The sequence below is a fragment of the Nansenia antarctica genome (assembly GCF_963989245.1).
Source record: "Nansenia antarctica genome assembly, chromosome: 5".
Classification (NCBI taxonomy): domain Eukaryota; kingdom Metazoa; phylum Chordata; class Actinopteri; order Argentiniformes; family Microstomatidae; genus Nansenia; species Nansenia antarctica.
Window position 1 is genome coordinate 59,557,113 of NC_137690.1, and position 18,640 is coordinate 59,575,752.

The 18,640-nt window shown below is 44.7% G+C and overlaps 2 protein-coding genes across 2 annotated transcripts; one reads left to right on the top strand and one right to left on the bottom strand.

Moving 5' to 3' along the window:
- Positions 1 to 3,629: 3,629 nt before the first annotated feature.
- heyl (hes related family bHLH transcription factor with YRPW motif like) lies at positions 3,630 to 8,179 on the top strand (the record flags this gene model as incomplete). Its single annotated transcript, XM_080530687.1, has 5 exons — positions 3,630 to 3,709; positions 6,063 to 6,129; positions 6,385 to 6,468; positions 7,244 to 7,325; positions 7,503 to 8,179. 5 exons carry the CDS (start codon positions 3,630 to 3,632, stop codon positions 8,177 to 8,179), a joined length of 990 nt encoding a protein of 329 aa, XP_080386813.1.
- A 2,805-nt stretch (positions 8,180 to 10,984) lies between these two features.
- LOC308158971 (coagulation factor XI-like) lies at positions 10,985 to 16,055 on the bottom strand. Its single transcript, XM_080532691.1, has 9 exons — positions 15,934 to 16,055; positions 15,301 to 15,481; positions 14,587 to 14,696; positions 13,877 to 14,039; positions 13,166 to 13,287; positions 12,729 to 12,864; positions 12,223 to 12,323; positions 11,707 to 11,839; positions 10,985 to 11,379 (listed from the first exon to the last, which is right to left on the bottom strand). Exons 1-9 carry the CDS (start codon positions 15,992 to 15,994, stop codon positions 11,283 to 11,285), a joined length of 1,104 nt encoding a protein of 367 aa, XP_080388817.1. The 5' UTR covers positions 15,995 to 16,055; the 3' UTR covers positions 10,985 to 11,282.
- Positions 16,056 to 18,640: the final 2,585 nt, after the last annotated feature.

Below are 18,640 nucleotides of genomic sequence, written 5' to 3' on the forward strand. Positions count from 1 at the left end.
AAATGGAAAACACACACTTTTTGGTCATTTGCACGACTTGAGAATTGCAGACATCTGGACCTTTTCACCGGACCATGTCACAATTATCACACTCTGAATACATGAGGATCTCAAGAACACCCTGAACCAGGCCGGACCAGCCGGCTATTCCTGGGAAAGTGGGATCTGTCCAGATGATTCCTAGAAGGTTCTGGAGTGGATAGACATACCTAGAGTCTCGGGAATTCTTAGCATGTCTGTAGGAGAGATCAATTCAAGGGTTTTTGCGTCACACTGCCAACAGTATTGCTTTGATGCTGTGATATAATGGACGGTAATGCCATGGTTAAATTACCTGTTGAGATGTTCATACACTGCAGCACTGGAGGCAACTAAAGTGGGCACTGTAAACATTGTAACAAGCCAAGATGATCATGTTACAAGCTAAGCTGGCCAAATCCCTTTGCTACAAACGTTTTTAATATGTTGCCACCGGTGCATTTCTATGAAGTTGCAATCTGACTAAGTTCTAGAATGGAATGAAGCTAAAGTATCAAATCCATCTAAATTATACTAGCAGAGCATTGGATGTTTTCTTCTAAAAATGACATCATAACAACCTCATTTGGTGGTAGTTTTGTGAACTGAGCGTGTGTGTGTGTGTGTGCGTGCTTGCGTGCATGCATGCATGCGTGCATGCGTATGTGTGTATGTGTGTGTGTGTGTGTGTGTTTGTGTGTGGGTGCATTCATATGGAGCGTGTGTATGAGAGAGAGCAAGTGAGCGTGTGAATCGTAAAAGTATGAGCTTGTTAATTTCAATAGAGGACACAGCCTTGTTGTGGTTTGGGGGTGGGGGGTGGATGAGGAGGTGGTGAGGGGAGGGGAGGGGAGGTGGGGAGTGAGAGGAGTGAAGTGGCCGACCAAGATCGCCAGAAATCTCCCAGAATCCCCAACAATCCAGCGCCAGCACTCTGTTTGTTCTCTCCCCCTCCCTCTACTTCCCCTCTGCCAAGCATTTTTTCCTAACTTAATATATGTATCTATTTATTCATGTATTCATTCAATAATTGTCAATTCCTCTTGTGTTTTCCATGCCACTTAACTCAACCTGACGAGGATACAGTGTCATAAAAGGAAAAGTCGTACGACTGAAAATATTGACAACAAAATGAGTGATTTGGTGGAGAAGAAAGTAAGACTTTGAAGAACAGGAATGATAAAAATAACAACAAAGAGTAGACAGTGGCCTGACTTCATAGATGGCTATTTTCTTTCTACTCCTTTCTTCTCTCTTTCTGATGGAGAGGGGGAGAAATTGGATCCAGACCTGAATTAAAGAATGATTGGTAATGAAAGGAGATGGGAATGGGGGGTGGAGGGAGAGACCGAGAAAGGGGGAGAGGGGGATCTCTCTTTTCCTCTCATCCTGACTCACACACCACACCATAAGCCCATGGCGACGGTCACAGTGGCACCCTTTCTGACATATTACTGATGACATTACACACACACATACACACACACACACACACACACACACATAGAACATACAGACATATAAACAAATGCAGATACTGTACACTCATTTGAATACCCATAAGAACAATACATGCATAAATCTTAGTCATAACATAAGCCTCTTCCATTCTCTTTTTCCTCCCTCCCTCTCTCTCTCTCTCTCTCTCTCACACACACACAAACACACACATACACACACACCCAAGTCTGCCAGGCAGGAAGAGAAGAGCCCAGCTAGGCATTGTGTGAAAGGGGGCATGCCGCTTGGCCTATACACACACACACACACACACACACAAACACACACAAACACACACACACACAATCACTGCTGGGTCAGTAAGGCACCGCTCCTGACAGCAGGCGCCTGGGACTCCTGTTGCCATGGATATCCATGGCAAAGTTCTTCCCACGGTGGCAGCGGAACCAAGTGCTGAGTGTCATAGAGATGGCAGTGTGTGTATGTTTGTGTGTGTGTGGGTGTGCGTGCAAGCATGCGTGTGTATGTGTGTGTGTGTGTGTGTGTGTGTGTGTGCTTGTGTGTGTGAGTTGGTGTGTGTATAGGCTCTGCTATCTTATCCAGTGAAGAGCTCCTCTGTTCAGACACTCATTGGCTGATTCCTCTCTTGACCTGCCTGTCCCCTCCCCTCTCCTGTCCTCACAGACAGACTCACAGCTCAACTAGAGGATCCGTCCCTCCGCTTAGATCTCCTACGCTCTGAAAGATCTCATACGCACAAACACACGCACGCACGCAAGCACACACACACACACACACAAACACTCAGTCAGGGCTTCTGACCATGGTGACTTTAGTTGGTGCATGGCTCAGACAGCTTGTACTCACTGCCTGTCTCTGTCTCCCTCTGATCACACACACTGTCACTGACAGCTCTCTTTGACACGCTTGCACAAGTCACACTCTTTCACACACATGTACCGACCTCTTTCTTCCCAATGGACCACTCTTCAACTTACTCCATACTGTTGTTACCTTATGGTGTGTATGGGAGGCAGGTGCTGTGTGACTTCACATGTGCAAACAGGCATGTGTAAAACAGGCCCCTCTCTCTCTCTCCCTCTCTCTCTCTCTCTCTCTCTCTCTCTCTCTCCCTCCCTCTCTCTCTCTCTCTCTCTCTCTCTCCCTCCCTCTCTCTCTCGCTCTCTATCTTTTTCATTGTTCTTTTCGGGAAAGAGTAATTAAAGGAACTGAGAAGGAGAGTGAAAAGGAAGGAGAGGGAGGAGAGAGAGGAGGTTAATTGCAAGGATGACTGAGAGAGGGGGAGGGTTGATGAGGAGGTGGTGGGAGGGAAGGGAAGTCAGGAAGGATAGATGAAGGCAGGGAGGGAGGGAGGGAGGGAGGGAGGGAGGGAAAGAGAGGGGGAGCCAAAACTGGCAACTCTGCCCAAGTGCCAAAGTCGTGTTTTGTCATTGGTTGACTGTGACAGTGAGAGGGAGCCAAGAGAATAGTAACCAGAGAGACAGATAGATAGAGAGAGAGTGAGAGAGAGAGAGAGAGAGAGAGAGGGAGAGAGGGAGAAAGAGAGAGAGAGAGAGAGAGAGAGAAGTGGAAACTGAGAACTGAAGGAGTGTGGTTGGATGCCACTGATAGGATAAAGGAGTTGAGTAGCGTGTTGATAAATCAGCTATGGGCTTTTGGATGATGATCAAGTGCCACAGCTGAGGACACACTGGGATAGGAGAAGAAAAGAGAGACAAGAGAGAGAAAAAACCAATGAGAAAAGTCAAAGGAGAAATAAAACAAAGAAGTTAAACGTACAAAGGCGACACAAGGACGGCGGGGGAAACAATATTTTTTGAAGTAAGGCTAAAAGAGAAAAAGAGAAAGAGTGAGAGAGGGACAGAGAGAGAGAGAGAGAGAGAGAGAGAGAGAGAGAGAGAGAGAGAGAAAGAGAGAGAGAGCGAGAGAGAGAGAGAGAGACAGAGAGAAGCTCAGAGGGTGGGCATTGGCTCCAGAGGTTGCCCCTATAGTCTCCAGCGCGTGTCGTGTTCGCAAGCGCCAAACAAGACCAACGCAGTCTCTTTCGCTCCGCGTCGTCCTCCGAGCACATCTCCTTCCATCCATCCATCCATCCATCCACTGTTTCATCCATCCCAAGAAGAGGAGACATGAAGAGACCTCATGACTACAGCTCTCCAGACTCGGATACAGATGAGCTCATCGATGTGGGGCAGGAGGACCACTACTGGTGAGCACAGTCCACCAACCAAGGATTCTGACCAATCCTACCTTTTTTTCCCACCACTTTGGTGGGATGTTGATCAGTTGCCTTATTCATTGGGGGGTGCACTGTTCAGTTCCGCACATGACATTTCTATGTGATTCTGAATGTGACATCCCTCCTGAATAAACCTCATGAACAAAATCCCACACCTGTGTTAATAATAGGATACTGACCAATCCCACTTTAGCGTGTTGATTGTTGACCAATCGCACTTGAGGTTGTACAGTACTGTAGGTGGCTGAGCAAGGATACCTTAGATTATGGAATTTTGCTGACCCAAGCATTTATGTACTATACTTTACAGGAACTACAAGGCTTTCAAAATCACTCTACCGTTGAACAGGTGTCAAGTTTACACATTAAATAATTGTACTGTGTAGTGCGGCAGACACGCGTTCTTGTTTACACGACTAATATAATGTGATGAGTTGATAACAATACATATTAATGTAACAATACATGCATGTGTGGCATGTGGTATGCTGCTGTTTCAATATACAGAAACAACATAGGCGTGAGAGTTAATACATAAAATAAAATAAAATAAATTCAATGTTTATTTAGCATATGTACAGGATCCCTATGTACACAGTAGAATGTGCCAAAGCAGTCAATCTCTTTTAAGAGCTCAACAATACATTCAGATATTAATGGAAGACAATCTTCAATCCATGTAGCCCATGGAAGGGGATTGTAACAGACAGTTAAACCAACCCATTTAGTTACCTTTTATGGTTGTGTTGTGCTATTGACTTATATGTGTGGACACATATCCCTACGAGAAATGGACAGACTGAGAGAGACAGAGTGGTAACAGACAAATACAATAGCTGTATGTCAGTGTCCTGTGAATGCATGTGAAGCAGTATGAATGATTGACACTCAAGTTGATTTTGTTTGACTTGTGTCTCCAAAATCAGAGTTATTATGATGTTTTCATTTAGTGCTAAAGTGTTTGGTCCTGACAAACTGTTTGCACATGCTGTTTAAACTCCCAGAATAGTTCCAGTTTGGTGCTGTTTTACATTTTTTTGTCCCGTTTCATGTAAAGTCTTTGATTTCCCTCTGCTTTTTATAAGCAAGGAGGGGGAAACAAATCACCGTTTTGGGAACTGACGTGGAAACTGTGAAACTGGAGATTGTGCTTTCTGGTTTAAAGGACAGATTGTTTGCAAAGTCCAATTTGATCGAAATTAGTTCTGAAAACACATTTCATATTGGTGGTGAGGATTTTCATTTATATTGTATGTAGTGTAGCCATGAGACATGAGATCTAACAACAAATGGGAACATGTGTACACTAATGTGAGTTCTATATTAAGAATCTACAGAAAGATAAACTTGACTGTCCTCATTACTCAAACATGACCAAAACAAACCCTGCCAAGAATGTAACGCACAGCATTAATTCAACTGATAGAAATATAGCTGTAACAATAAGTTGTACAATGAAACACAGCGGAAGACCCAGGTTGACTGTAGTTTGAAGGAAAGCATAGTGTTGTTATTTATTGTATATAAGACGGTCTACCATAAAACTGCAATTACTATTATAGAGTATAAACAAGACTCATATAGGTACATGACACTCTAAATCTTTTGCTAAAAAGCATGTGCATGGATCAAATGTGATCTATGTAATGTTGCATCATGACATGTAAACACTCTCTAGCTTCTCTCTTCAAGGACTGAACAAATATCATACAACCTAAATCTAAACAAAAACATACAGGAAAACTGGCAGCCCGCATGTTAGAATCTCATGTAAACGCAATAAGTCTTTGATGAACTGAAGAGTGCACTGTTTAAAAGACTGCAAGTTGTCAATCCCTTTTAAGATGTAAAACGAGAGCTCACACACAAACAGGATCCATATTGAGTGACTGTGTTCAGAAGAGCCCAGACCAGAAACTGCATGTTGGAGCCGCTGCTAGCTAAAGCAATGCCCTCCGGATATATAATTATCTGTCTCGAAATGCTTTGGTAAGATGGAAGGAGCGTAGCATGTCATCCAACTGAAACTAATGTCCAGAAACACGTTAAACCAAAACAATCTCTCCCTGTGTCTCGCTGTGCCCAAACGACAAATTAGATTGAGAGCGATGACGTGCCATCATGCCCCTGCATCGTATTAGAGAGAATAACGACAACAATATGCAATGACATCAAAGTAAACATCCCTCTTGTACCCCTCTCTCTGTGTCCCTCTGTCTCGGCCTCTCTGTACTTCTCTCTCTCTCTCTCTCTACCCCCCCCCCCCCCTTCACTCTCTCCCTCTCTCTCTCCTCTTCTCTCGCTCTCTCTCTCTCTGATACAGCCCAGTCACTGGGTCCATGTCCCCAGGAAGTAAGTCTCAGATTCTGGCCCGGAAGAAGAGAAGAGGGGTAAGTCGTATCTCATTTACTTGTACTGTATCCTCTTTTCCATAGTCCAAACATTGCCCTTAATGTATCATACCCAGCAAAATGCAAAATAGTAGAGATGTTGTGTCTCTATGGTCTGACTTCAAGCTTGAATTTGAATTGTCTATCAGCAAAAGTTCCAAGTGACTCATCTCAAAGTCAGGGTTTGTCCATTGGTCTCTTTATTAATATGCCACGTACTGTTTGTCTTACTCTCTCCCTGCTCCTGTTGTTCAGATCATTGAGAAGAGACGCAGAGACCGGATCAACCACAGCCTATCAGAGCTCAGGAGACTGGTGCCCAGCGCCTTTGAGAAACAGGTAACCAACATCCAGAGAGACTCTCTCAACAGACTAACCAATCAACCAGCCTGACATAAGTACAGTCAACATAGCATACACATTAAATGAGTAGCAGGACTGCTTCCCTGCTTAAATTCAACCACTCAATTGTGACACGGTCTGGTGAAAAGGGCCGCATGTCGGCAATTCTCAAGTCGCGCAAATGAGCAAAAAGCGTATTTTTTTCCAAAAAAATGTTTTCTGTTTTTTTGCATAATATTACGAAAGTTGAAGTGATGAAGATCCCACTCGATTTAGTATCAATAAATACTTATAATTTGCGAATTGGCTTCACTGTCTCGTCTGCCATAGGCTACTAGGTAAGTGATATATGGCTTATAAACAAACTTACGTTTTAGGACATGTTCAAAAGCAAGAATTGTGTGATCATCTAATTATGTGTAGTTTTAAGCATGTTAATGTCCTGTCAGCATATTGTGATGTGCTAAATATGCAGTTAAATGTTCGTAGCAATGTTCCTTTTTAGCACTAGCCTACTAGCAACCGTTTTGCGTGTGTTTTGATTGATGTATGTACCAACATCAACATCTCAAGCATATCTTCTTCCTTTTGTTATCAGACCCTGTCACAATTGATTCATCACTCAATGAATCATCTCACTCAATCAATAGAACCAATAAACCGTAGACATTGACATTGTTTGAAACCAGCTTAACAACATCTGTCAAAAAATCTGGTAAAGCACACCTGGTGATGTTCCTATCATGATGTTGTCTCCTGCTCTATTGTTTAGGGCTCCTCTAAGCTAGAGAAGGCTGAGATTCTACAGATGACTGTGGACCACCTTAAACTGCTGCACACCATGGGGGGCAAAGGTGAGACCCTTGGGCATCACATTCCTTTGTCAGCAGCAAGCATCAACACTGTCTGTAGCACTGTGTATTTGAAGTCATCTAATAATCAATTATTTGTTGTCCATCACACTCTCTCTCTCTCTCTCTCTCTCTCTCTCTCTCTCTCTCTCTCTCTCTCTCTCTCTCTCTCTCTCTCAGGATACTTTGATGCGCGGGCCCTGGCAGTGGACTACAGGACCCTGGGGTTTAGAGAGTGTGTGGGCGAGGTGGTGCGGTACCTGAGCTCCCTGGAAGGAGGGGTGGAATCCCCAGACCCCATCGGGGCCCGTCTGGTCTCCCACCTGAGTCACTGTGCCAGTGAGCTGGACCCCCTGCTGCTCCAGGCACCTCCCTCCACCGCCCTGCCCTTCCCTCCCTGGCCCTGGGCCTCCTTCCCCCAGATCTCACCCTCCTCTCCAGCCTCCTCCATACCCCACTTCCATGGGGGGAGGAGGGAGCTGGCTCTCCTGGGGGCTTATCCCTCCCCCTCTACAGCTGCCCTGCGTCTCGCCCCCCTGGGCTGCCAACAGGGGGCACTGCTTGCCCCTGCTACTTTGGCGTCTGTGCGGAGGATGCCCTCCCTCCCCTCCCCCCCGGCCCTCGCCCCCTCCCCGGCTCACAGACTCGCCCATCAAACCCCCAGTGGTCAAAGGGCCTCACCTCTTCTCCCCCCTTCCTCCTCATCTTCATCCTCCTCCTCTTCCTCTTCGGCCGGTCCTCCACAAGTCTCCTTCAGACCCTTTGCCCCTCTGGGGTCTCCCGTGGGCCCGCGCAGGGGCATGGGGAGTTCTGCTAAATCAGCACAGGCCTGGGGGACAGAAATAGGAGCCTTCTGATGCACATCCCAAATGTCACCATATTCCCCATATAGTGCACTGGGGCTCTGGTCAGAAATAGTGCATTATATAGGAATAGGTCATCAGGATGCCATTTGGAGAAACAGTTTGAGATTGGTGCCTTCTGACCCAATCTTTGTGCAGGTCATCGTCTCTAAGTGAGAGGGATTCTAAAGCCATAAGCCATATCAGACTCTTCTCACCCAATCTCTCCTCGTAATGGACTGACAAAAAGACTTGTACACAGCATCGCTCAGTCACTTGAGACCCACAACCAAACAACTCCCTGCAGAACACAGAGAACGAATACATATACTATGCCAATGTGAATTAAACAGCGGACATTTTGAGCTACGGACGACTGACATAGGATGTCGGGTTTTTTCGGTGGATTTTCGCGCCATTTTATTCTCTATGAAAGGGGGCTGAAGACACAGCCAAATGCAATGAGTTTTACTGTAGAGAAATAGAATGGGTCTCTCCACAAGAAAGACTTCACCTCTCCAACTGTTCTTATGAACAGAGCTTTTCTCTCATTTTGCTATTGAATTTTTTTCATCATTGAAATCATTTAAATGCATTGTACTACCTTGAAGGATTTTGTTTAATTGACACTGAATGTCTGACAAACATGGTATATAAAGAAAAAGTTCATATATGATTGTGTCTCTTCTTCACCTTTTCATCAAGTGTGAGTGTGTTTGGGAGTGTGAGTGTGAGTTTGTGATGGAGACAAAATATGACTAGAATGCGAGGCATCTCACACATTTTCCTCACTGGGTGAGTTACCCATAACCACAAGGGGGAGTCATTGCTTCAACCCACAGGTTGCTATTTCGAGGAATGACACACATCATCAAAGTGGTTAAAAGATGAATGTAGCAGTGGGGATTTGGAACCACGCGCTTGTGATGAGGTAGCCCTGATGGCGACTTCTAAACTCAGATGTAGCCCTTGTACCTCAAGGATGTCCTCTTGGTATAGCGATACATCTGTGGCATCCATGCAAGAGGTGAAGGTTTTTTAGAATGTGCCCTTAAGTGTTATACATAAAACCATCCCTCCCTCATCCACATCCATTTCCACCTATTCTGTGGTTCATCCACCCTGCTACAAAATAAATGGTTATAAGGGAAAAAAAGCTAAACCAAAAAAACTGTAGTTTGAGCAACATCAGCAGTAGTGGAGAAGAGTTAGGATGAGGTCAGTGTCACACCTCTGTCCAATGGTTAATAATAAGGTTAGGGACGAGTAATCTGATCCTAGATCTGTGCCTAAGTGCAGCTTCCTCACAGACACAAAATTGTAAATACATGTGATGTCTAGCAGTGGTATCAGAGCATCTCTCCTGCTGGCTGATGGGAGTTGCGGTACTGGGCCACGGAAGATAAACATGGTCGGCGCGGGTGGTGTTTTTGGGCCGCCAAGGGGAAGCAAACAGGCCCATCGCTGTGCCCTCTCATTTGCTACAACATATAATTAGGTTTAACACCATATCTATCTCTCTGTCTCTTTCCAACCCTGTGGTCGACCAACGGATATCTTCTCTGTCTGTTTGTCTGCTTGTGTATGCCACTGTCTCCCCCACTGGGATAAGGGGAGAGAAAGAGAGGGATGAGAGATAAAGACACAAAGGAAGAATGAGAGTGAGTGAAAAGGAGAAGAGAGGGTGGGGATGGGAGAGTGAGGGTAGGAACATGGTGGAGTGTGGTGTAAATACCCCAGAGTTCTGAATACACAACAGACTGAGACAACAGTCTAAGAAGCATAATTATGACTGACAGTTGTAACGAGTTGTTTCTCATGAAGATCATGATAATTGTACTTAACTACACCAAAATGGCTCCAAGAGGATGAGAGAAGAAGGGGAAGGGGGGGGGGGGGGGCGAGGGAGAAGAAAACTTGTGTGTGTTTACTATTCGAAAACACTTTGATCTACTTCAGGATACAATATCTATGAGGTCTGTGGTATGTGTGTGTATTGTCAGTTGTGAATGTGTAGTGTATGTCTGTGTGTGTGTGTGTGTGTGTGTGTATGTGTGTGTGTGTGCGCATGTATGTGTGTATGTTTTCATGCTGTGTAGTGTTTTGTTTATGCATGTATGCACTCTGTGTTAGTGTATGCAGTAGTGTGTGAGTGTGCGTGTGTCCTGTGGCAAGAGTTTTATTTATGTTGTATGGTGTGTGTGTGTGTGTGTGTGTGTGTGTGTGTGTTTGTGTGTGTGTGTGCGTGTGTGTGTGTGTGTGTGTGTGTGTGTGTGTGTGTGTGAGTCCTTGGGACTGGCGTCGGGGCTGAACCGCGGTAGCGGCGTGGCTCTCGTGCAAGGCTGGCTGGCGGTCAGACGGACGGTATGGCGGGGGAATGTTTGTGGAACTCTCACACACACACACACACACACACCCACACACACACACACACACACACACACACACACACACACACACACTGAGCCTGCCTGGCTCTATTCTGGCCTCAGAGCAGCGGAGCCAGAGCCGCTACCACAGCTTCCAGGAAGGACAACCACAATCACACTGCTCTGGCTTTCCCACGGGGGAGGGGGAAGAGGGGGAGGGGGACAGAGAAACAGAGGATTGCAAGAGAAGGGAGGGTGGTAGAGAAGAGAGTGGCATTGAGGCACAGAGAGAGAAGGGAGAGGGGAGGGGGCAGAGAGAAAGTGAGACCAACTGGCTGTGGGGATTGAGAGGGGGGGGGGAGCAGAGGGAGAGGTGACACACACACACAGACATACACACACAAACACACACAAACAAACAAACAAACAAACAATAATTCCACAATAAGATGCAATCTGTTTATTCTATATGCCATTCCACTATATTATAAACTGAACTGGGGTCAGTTTCACGAACACTTCGTGGCTAAAGTAGTACTTGATCTCTTTTGGAAATTCAGGCCGACACCTCTCCGAGACCAACACCGTTCTTCATTTAACGCATTTAACACTTCTGTGTTTGTGGCTGGCTTGTCAGGAGAAATGAAGTCATATGAAACTACAAAGCTTTCAGGAAACTGTCCCCAAGACCATTATTGATCAAAGATCTTTTATTGAATGTTATGAGTGTATACAGTAGCTGCAGACTTCTAACAGTCCAGGGAGAATCCAGACACTACATTGGCCATCTTGACCATTTTTGGAGGGAGGGGGATGGTCATGACCTGTTTCAGGTAGCAGTCACCCCTGTAAAATCACCCACACAAACACAAACACAACTTCAACATAATAATCGTAAAGTTACAAGTAGTCAGTGGGTGTGAAGGTGTATATGCAGGCTAGGGATAAGGACTCTTATGGATGTAAGAAAATAACTGTCAAACTGTCAAATTGTTGTCAAGGTGTGTGTGTGTGTGTGTGTGTGTGTGTGTGTGTGTGTGCTCGCGACAGCTGCATCCTCTCCTGCATTTGTACGTACAGTACAGTATAGAGAGGCAGTGTGTCTGCATCAGGATTCACCTCACTTAGCGACTTAGTGTCAGTGTGTGTGCATGTCTCGCTGGTACCACAGACCTGTAGTGGGTGTAGAACTGGCATTGGGGGTCTGTAGCGCAGTGCTGATGGCATAACTCTGGGGAGTCCAGAAGCACTTTCTGTCGGTCAGAGCCAGGGAAGTCTAACCCCTCATATGCTACTGTGGCCCAGTCTGTGGAAGGACAGAGGGAACCTTAGGAATGGACTAGTGTCTTTTAAGAAACACCTATGAAACAAGTGATTATCCAATAATCCCCAGACAGCTCATTTAGGGTGTAAAACATTTTATATATATGTTACGGTACATGTGGGAATATGGTACATGTGGGAAAACTAGGGTTAGGGTTAGGTGCTAGGGTGCTAGGGTTAAGTTTAGGGTTAGGGTTAGGGTTAGGGGTAGGGTTAGGGTTAGGATTACGGTTAGGGTTAGACATGCCAGCATGTACGAAGTCGACGTAGCACCTAACCCTAACCCTAGTTTTCCCACATGTACCGTATTCACACATGTACCGTAACATATACATTATGACCATCTAGTGACCATCACATACTTACCATTTGGGAGCTGGCAGAAGCGCATCGGTGTCCCAGAGACCACCTCTTGTTTCGCCTCAGTTGCCATGAGATCTGTGTTCCGCTTCAAGTAGCACTTGTTCCTGTAGCGCAATGTACACAGGCATGGTCATTTTATCTAACACAAAAAGTAATGATTACCCATTCCGACATTCGCAGTGAAATCCTGATTGGCCAGGACAATGGACACCTGCCCTCTGCCTCTACGCTCACTGAAACCTTGCTGAAACCAAATGACCCATTGAGCGACCATGTCAGCTTCCACCTAGTTCTGCACGAGCGCTCTTTAGCGGAAGCAAATTGGAGCCCATTGTGTTCAGTATTAATAAGATGGAGTTATCAGAGATGGAGGTATCTATGGTATATGGAGTCGTAGAAGCAGAGTGGTAGCAGCAGTAGCACTAGAACTGGAGTACTCGTCATAGTAGTGGTCCTCATCGAGTCTATTAGTATTAGCTATTGGATATCAGCACTATTGTGCGCACTACCTCTGGTAGGAGAAGTAGGTGCAGCGGGGATGAACGGAGCACAGATGCCGACAGTGTTCAGGTGAAGCAGCAAACACCTGCTCAATGTCATTCCCCGGGATGTCAGTATTGGTGAGAGTCAGCCGCTGACACACTACTGTAGAACGAACACACACCCACACACCCACACACACACACACACACACACACACACACACACACACACACACACACACAGGCACACGCAGATGAAGACAGACAGAAAGACATACACACACACATACAAACACACACACACACGCAAATGCAGTTGAACATTAATTTACGTGTGTGTTTGTGTGTGTGTGTGTGTGTGTGTGTGTGTGTATGTGTGTGTGTGTGTGTGTGTGTGTGTGTGTGTGTGTATGTGTGTGTGTGGGTGTGTATGTGTGTGGGTGTGGGTGTGGGTGTGTGTATACCTTTTGTGTCTCCCCCATTGGCTGAAAACTTTTTGGGGGAGAATCCAGAAACGGCATCCTTGTACAATCTAACTGATGTCGGCCGGGGGACAGTGGAGCTGTATTTCAGGTAACACTTATATCTATGAGGAGATAATGTCATACATCCAGTATTATTATTGTAAAAGAGAGAGTGTTTCCTTGATAGGAATAGATGAATAAATGTATTCGTATCATATTTTCTTTATCCAACAGTACAAACAATATTTTAACCATGTCAATCAAATATCAAGAGGCAATCCAGAAGTTGTAACGACACTCTCACACAGACTACTTTTTTTTGTTTCAGGTTGTGTTTCTGTAAGTGGTCAGAGAGTAGGAATGGAAGAAGGTGGGGGGTGAATATGGGTAGGGAGGCAGAGCAGACGAGGTCGGGCGTATGGCCTTTTACATGGGTGGGGAAGTTGATGTGCTGGGTGAGGTGGAAACAGTCAAGGAGAGAGAGGAAGTCAGATGTGAGGTTGGAGCTAGGTTGGTCGACATGGATATTGAAGTTATCAGACCAGTGAGTAGGAGGAGGGTGGAAAGGGAAGAAGATCAGACAGAAAAGAGGGGTGTGGCAGACAGAAAAGAGGGGTGTGGCTTCGGGGGGCGGTAGAGTAGAAGTGCAGTTATGGAGTTATGATTTCATATCCCAGTCTACCTTTAAGTGCTGGAATTGAACCTTTGTACCTTTGCTTCTCGTTTGAAAAGCTTCCAGTGAGGTAAGTGAAGAACTTGCATCCTGGCTCGTTGGTGCAGACTCGCTGGCACTCTTCATAGTCAGCTGTGAAGATGGAGCTGAAGTCTGACCCAGTGAAGTCCACATCATGATACACATTGGTCGGACAGAAGTCTGTTGGACGGACAGACAGAGACAAACAGACAGACAGACAGACAAAAGGATGGTGAAGATCAACAATACTATATCCAAACCTGACTTTTCCAGGCTACTCAACTACTCCTTTTTTGCTGAAAAGTGGCTGTGAAAAGGGTGAATTTCTCTGTTTGTTGATTTGGGGGGTATCAACATTCAAATACGCATCACTTCTTCAACTCAGATTTCAATGTATGACACATCATTTGAAAGCTTACAATCCCTTTCATAATCTGGAAAAAACTGAAAAATTACCTTGCCCTACTTGGGAACTTTTTCATCAGACCCTGTCACATATTTCTATCTTAAAGAGATGCTACGGGACCATGTTGTGTCATTTCAGTCTATAGTTCTAAAAGTAGTGAGTGAAGAAACTGTGCATAGAATCCAGAGTGGATTCTTAAGCCAGAGGAGTGCGAGTGAAAAGTGAAAGTATTGTTGCTTGAAAATGCTGGTGCTGTTCTGTGTAACATGACTCTGGGTTTGAGGGGAGTGATGTTGAATGGGTTGTAGGTGTGGGCCCTACCAGGTGTGGTTTCGCAGGCTTTGAGAGAGTACCCGGATGTCACCCCCTGAATGGCTCTCTTTGTGTTTGGCTGCCTGGACGGTGTGTTCTTCAGGTAGCAGAAGTACTGCCTGCATGGTGGAAAAGAACAGGCGGTTCAGGACCATGTTCGCAAGGACAAACAGACTGAAGCTCAGCTTCTACCCCAGGGCCATTCAGGCCCTGAACACAGCAAAGACCTAGGTTCTAGGCCCTGGACAATCTAGACAAATTGATGGCAGCTACTAGATTGAAATCAAGTGTAATACTGAAACACAACTGTGTACAATTCAAACCTGCAAACTGCGACACTTTAAATTAATGTGCAATAACACTATGTGCAATATGACAACCCTAGGGTACATAAGGTTCAGAGAATAGGAAATGTTAGAATAGGTATAGCATAGCATAGAGTACAGCACAGTGTTTTATTTGTATAGTATAGTATAGTGGATAGTGTACATAGCCTTTATTTTATGTAAACCAGCTCTTTTTCCCTTCTTGTTTTATTTTTTTTTGTTCCTAGCACCAGGGGAGCCCCCCCTCCCAAATTCCGTTGTTTGGTACCTGTACTATATCAATGACAATAAAGACCATTCATTCATTCATTCATTCATTCAAGAGGCATCCTATTGTATATTTACATCCCATGCCAATTGCATCTCTTTGCTTGTTGTCTGTGTTTACAGTACTGACCTTTTGTCTCCGGTCCAGTTAGGCTGTACGAAGGTGAAGAAGAGGCAGGAGGGATGCTGAGTGCAGGCCAACTGACAGTGCTCCACGTCAGGGGACAAGATTTGGGTTACATCACTTCCCGGGAAGTCAATGTTTTCCTCCAGCTCACTCACACATGATGAGTGGAGGGGTGGATCAGGAACTGACAGAGAGAGAGACCTCTTTAATATATATATATATATATCACATATCCTGGCCCTCACCTGCCTCCATCTTGAGAGAGCAGAGAGAGAGAGTAAAACACACACACACACACACACAGTCAGAAGAGGGAATAAATATATATATATATATATAGAAAGAGAGAGAGAGAGAGAGAGAGAGAGAGAAAGAGAGAGAGAGAGAGAGAGAGAGAGAGAGAGAGAGAGAGAGAGAGAGAGAGAGAGAGAGAGAGAGAAGCGGACTGACAGACATAGCAAAGAGAGCCCAGGCAAAGAGCGGAGCCAGCAGTATGATAACCCTTGTCGTTTTATTGAAAAATAGTAGTAAAGTTTTAGAGAGAGAGAGAGAGAGAGAGAGAGAAAGAGAGATACTATAAATTAAGAGTGAGAGAAAGAGAAACGGACAGATAGACATACAACCCAGAGAGCTTACGTTGACTGACGACGGTGAGCCCACAGACAAAGAGCGGAGCCAGCAGCAGATAAACCCTCATCTTGAATCAAGGGTAGATTCGTAATGTTACTGTAGTCATTGGCAACACTGTTTTTGTCAAGGGGACTGGTGGACCAATATATATATATTAACCCAGTATTGATTTTTGAGAGTCAGTACACTGTGTAGCTTGGTCTTTGAACCATTTAAGTACACAAAGTGTTTGTTTTGGCCCGTAACCAATAGGAACCAATCCACTGGTTCCACCAGGTAAGATGGTAACATGGCCTGTAGTCACATGACTCAATGACTGTACAGGAAAACATGTTCCAGGGCTTAAAGTGGGAAAAAATCCTGTGCCTGAAACTTTTTCTTGGGGAGGGGGGTCACAGTTTGAGATATTGGGAGAGCGGGTACAGAAGACAGCTTCTTGTCTCAATGTTTAAATGCATTAATACTGTTTTATACTCAATACAAAATAAAATAATATATTTTGATGTCTTTAAAAGAACAAACTGATTAAATCACTTAAGGCCAAACTGATTGCATCACTTATTAAGCCACTATCACTATAACAATAGATCAATAGATCTACATCAATTAAAATACTGATGACTAGTGACCAGTCAAGACCATTGGACTCCAGGATATCTTTTGAGCTCCTGCATGAGGGCTGATGAGTTGGCGATGTTTACTTTCCTGCTGACTAGGTGTTGTGTTGTTACTTTGGCCAGATCATCATAAAAAAAATCGAATAAGGACATTGAGGATTTTGTCCATGTTAAGATTAGTAGCTTCGTCGATATTAATTGAAAACGTTGCTTTTTTAAGCTTTTCACACAGCCGTTTTTTCAATTCCGGGACAAAGGCCATGTGTGTTTAAATAGCTGGCGTGCTGATTGGAAACGGACAGCTTTATCAGTGCATTTTTGTCTTCTGATAGCTTCTTGCACAAATCGACCAGTGGCTGAGCCATTGTGAAAGACAGATCATGTTCAGCTATAAACGCGCACACTCGGATCTTTTGCTCGCAAACACGGTCGGCCATTGAAGATGGCCTTCTTAAGGCCCGCCCCACTACTCTGCCTCCGATTGGCTAGAAGTCGTTGGTTGGCTTGAGCAATGTGATACCATTGGTAGGCGGAACTGTCTCTTTGCTGAAGATGACTCTTTAAATTACGATGTAAAAAAATAGCATGTGATTTTATTTTATTTTATTGCTCAAAATCCCCCCGCGCCGGAAATCCGGCACCGTGCCGGAGAACTTTAAGCCCTGATTATTGTTCAGAGGGTTACGGTTAACCTGTCCCAGGGGGGTTGATTGGCTTTCCTCCCTCATCTCCATTCTTTCATTTGCACTGATAAAACAGCATTGAAAAAGTAGACAGGGGAAAGTCAACTCATTGTACTGTACTGTGTTGTTGCTGAACAAGGACATGAGACAGATGAAGTCAATGAGTGATGTGCCCACAAGTTCTCTGTTCTATCTGTCTCTCTTTATTGTGGCACAGGAACACTTTTGTTGCAACTGTTGTCAGAAAGCAAAGAATGGACTTTGCACTCACAGCGTTCTTGAACTCTGGCTGGATGGAAGTGTTTAGCTAAATCCTTTCCCTTTTATCAGCACTGTCACTGACTGAACTGGCAACAGAATCATAGGTGAAGGCAATATGATTCATGGTTTATCTGGGAATGTTACATTCATCTGTGCAATGAATTTGTTTGGGCAGATTAAGAAAAGGACACCAGGGCAGGGTTTCCGTTAGAAAAAATTGCCGCCGGACATCGTGTCCGGGAAGATTTCGATTTACCGGACAAACGTGATATATTCCGGACATATTAAAATATAATAAAAATATTTTTTTTCAAAATTATATTTTTTTTTCTTCCAAATCTAATATAGCTGTTTGTCGCGGTGATTACTGTTGTGTAGCGGCCTATATATGCCATTTAATGTCTATTTCTCATCCGATACGATTAGATGCGAGCTATACAATATATAATAATATAACATGATTCGCATGCGCGCTATATGTCCAGCGCTGAACGGGCGCCTCTGGGAACTGAACAGACAGCATCGATCAATGAACGGACTCCACATTACGTTAACTGAAGTTTGTTAAATTGTTTGGGATTAATGTGAGTTTTCTATTTTCTCTTTCCAGTTTGACCCTTTTTTTATCAATAAAACAACGTCATTTCTATAACCAGGTCTCGCTGGTTGGGAACGCATTTCGTTTAGCTGATATGTTACGCAACCGAACAGCTTCGGGAAAACGAGTAGCAGCGCACATAGTAGTGAGCAAATACTGACTTCCACTTTTAGTCCTAGGCAAAGGTCCAACACAATCAATTATTACACGTTCAAATGGCTCCCCTATAGCAGGAATGGGATGCAATGGTGCGGGTGGAATGGATTGATTAGGCTTACCCGCCATCTGACAAGTATGGCAACAGCGGCAGTGCTTGGCAACATCCGCCTTCAGTCCGGGCCAAAAGAAATGTTTCAATATCAGCTGATAAGTTTTAGTTATACCTAAATGTCCTGACCACTGGCTCTCATGTGCTACAGATAACACCTGTTGTCTATAACCCACAGGCACAACCACTTGTTTTACAGTATTCCACTCACAATCATTTGCATTAGGAGGAGACCATTTACGCATTAATATCCCATCGTTAAGGAAATAAACTACGTTGCCCCCTA

Excerpts from the sequence above, each read along its gene's own strand:
- LOC308158971 (XM_080532691.1), bottom strand. The coding sequence starts at position 15,994 with ATGAGGGTTTATCTGCTGCTGGCTCCGCTCTTTGTCTGTGGGCTCACC. Across the intron at positions 14,040-14,586 it reads AGCCTGCGAAACCACACCTG|ACTTCTGTCCGACCAATGTG; the intron begins GTAGGGCCCACA and ends TCCGTCCAACAG. Across the intron at positions 12,324-12,728 it reads ACCTACTTCTCCTACCAGAG|GAACAAGTGCTACTTGAAGC; the intron begins GTAGTGCGCACA and ends ATTGCGCTACAG.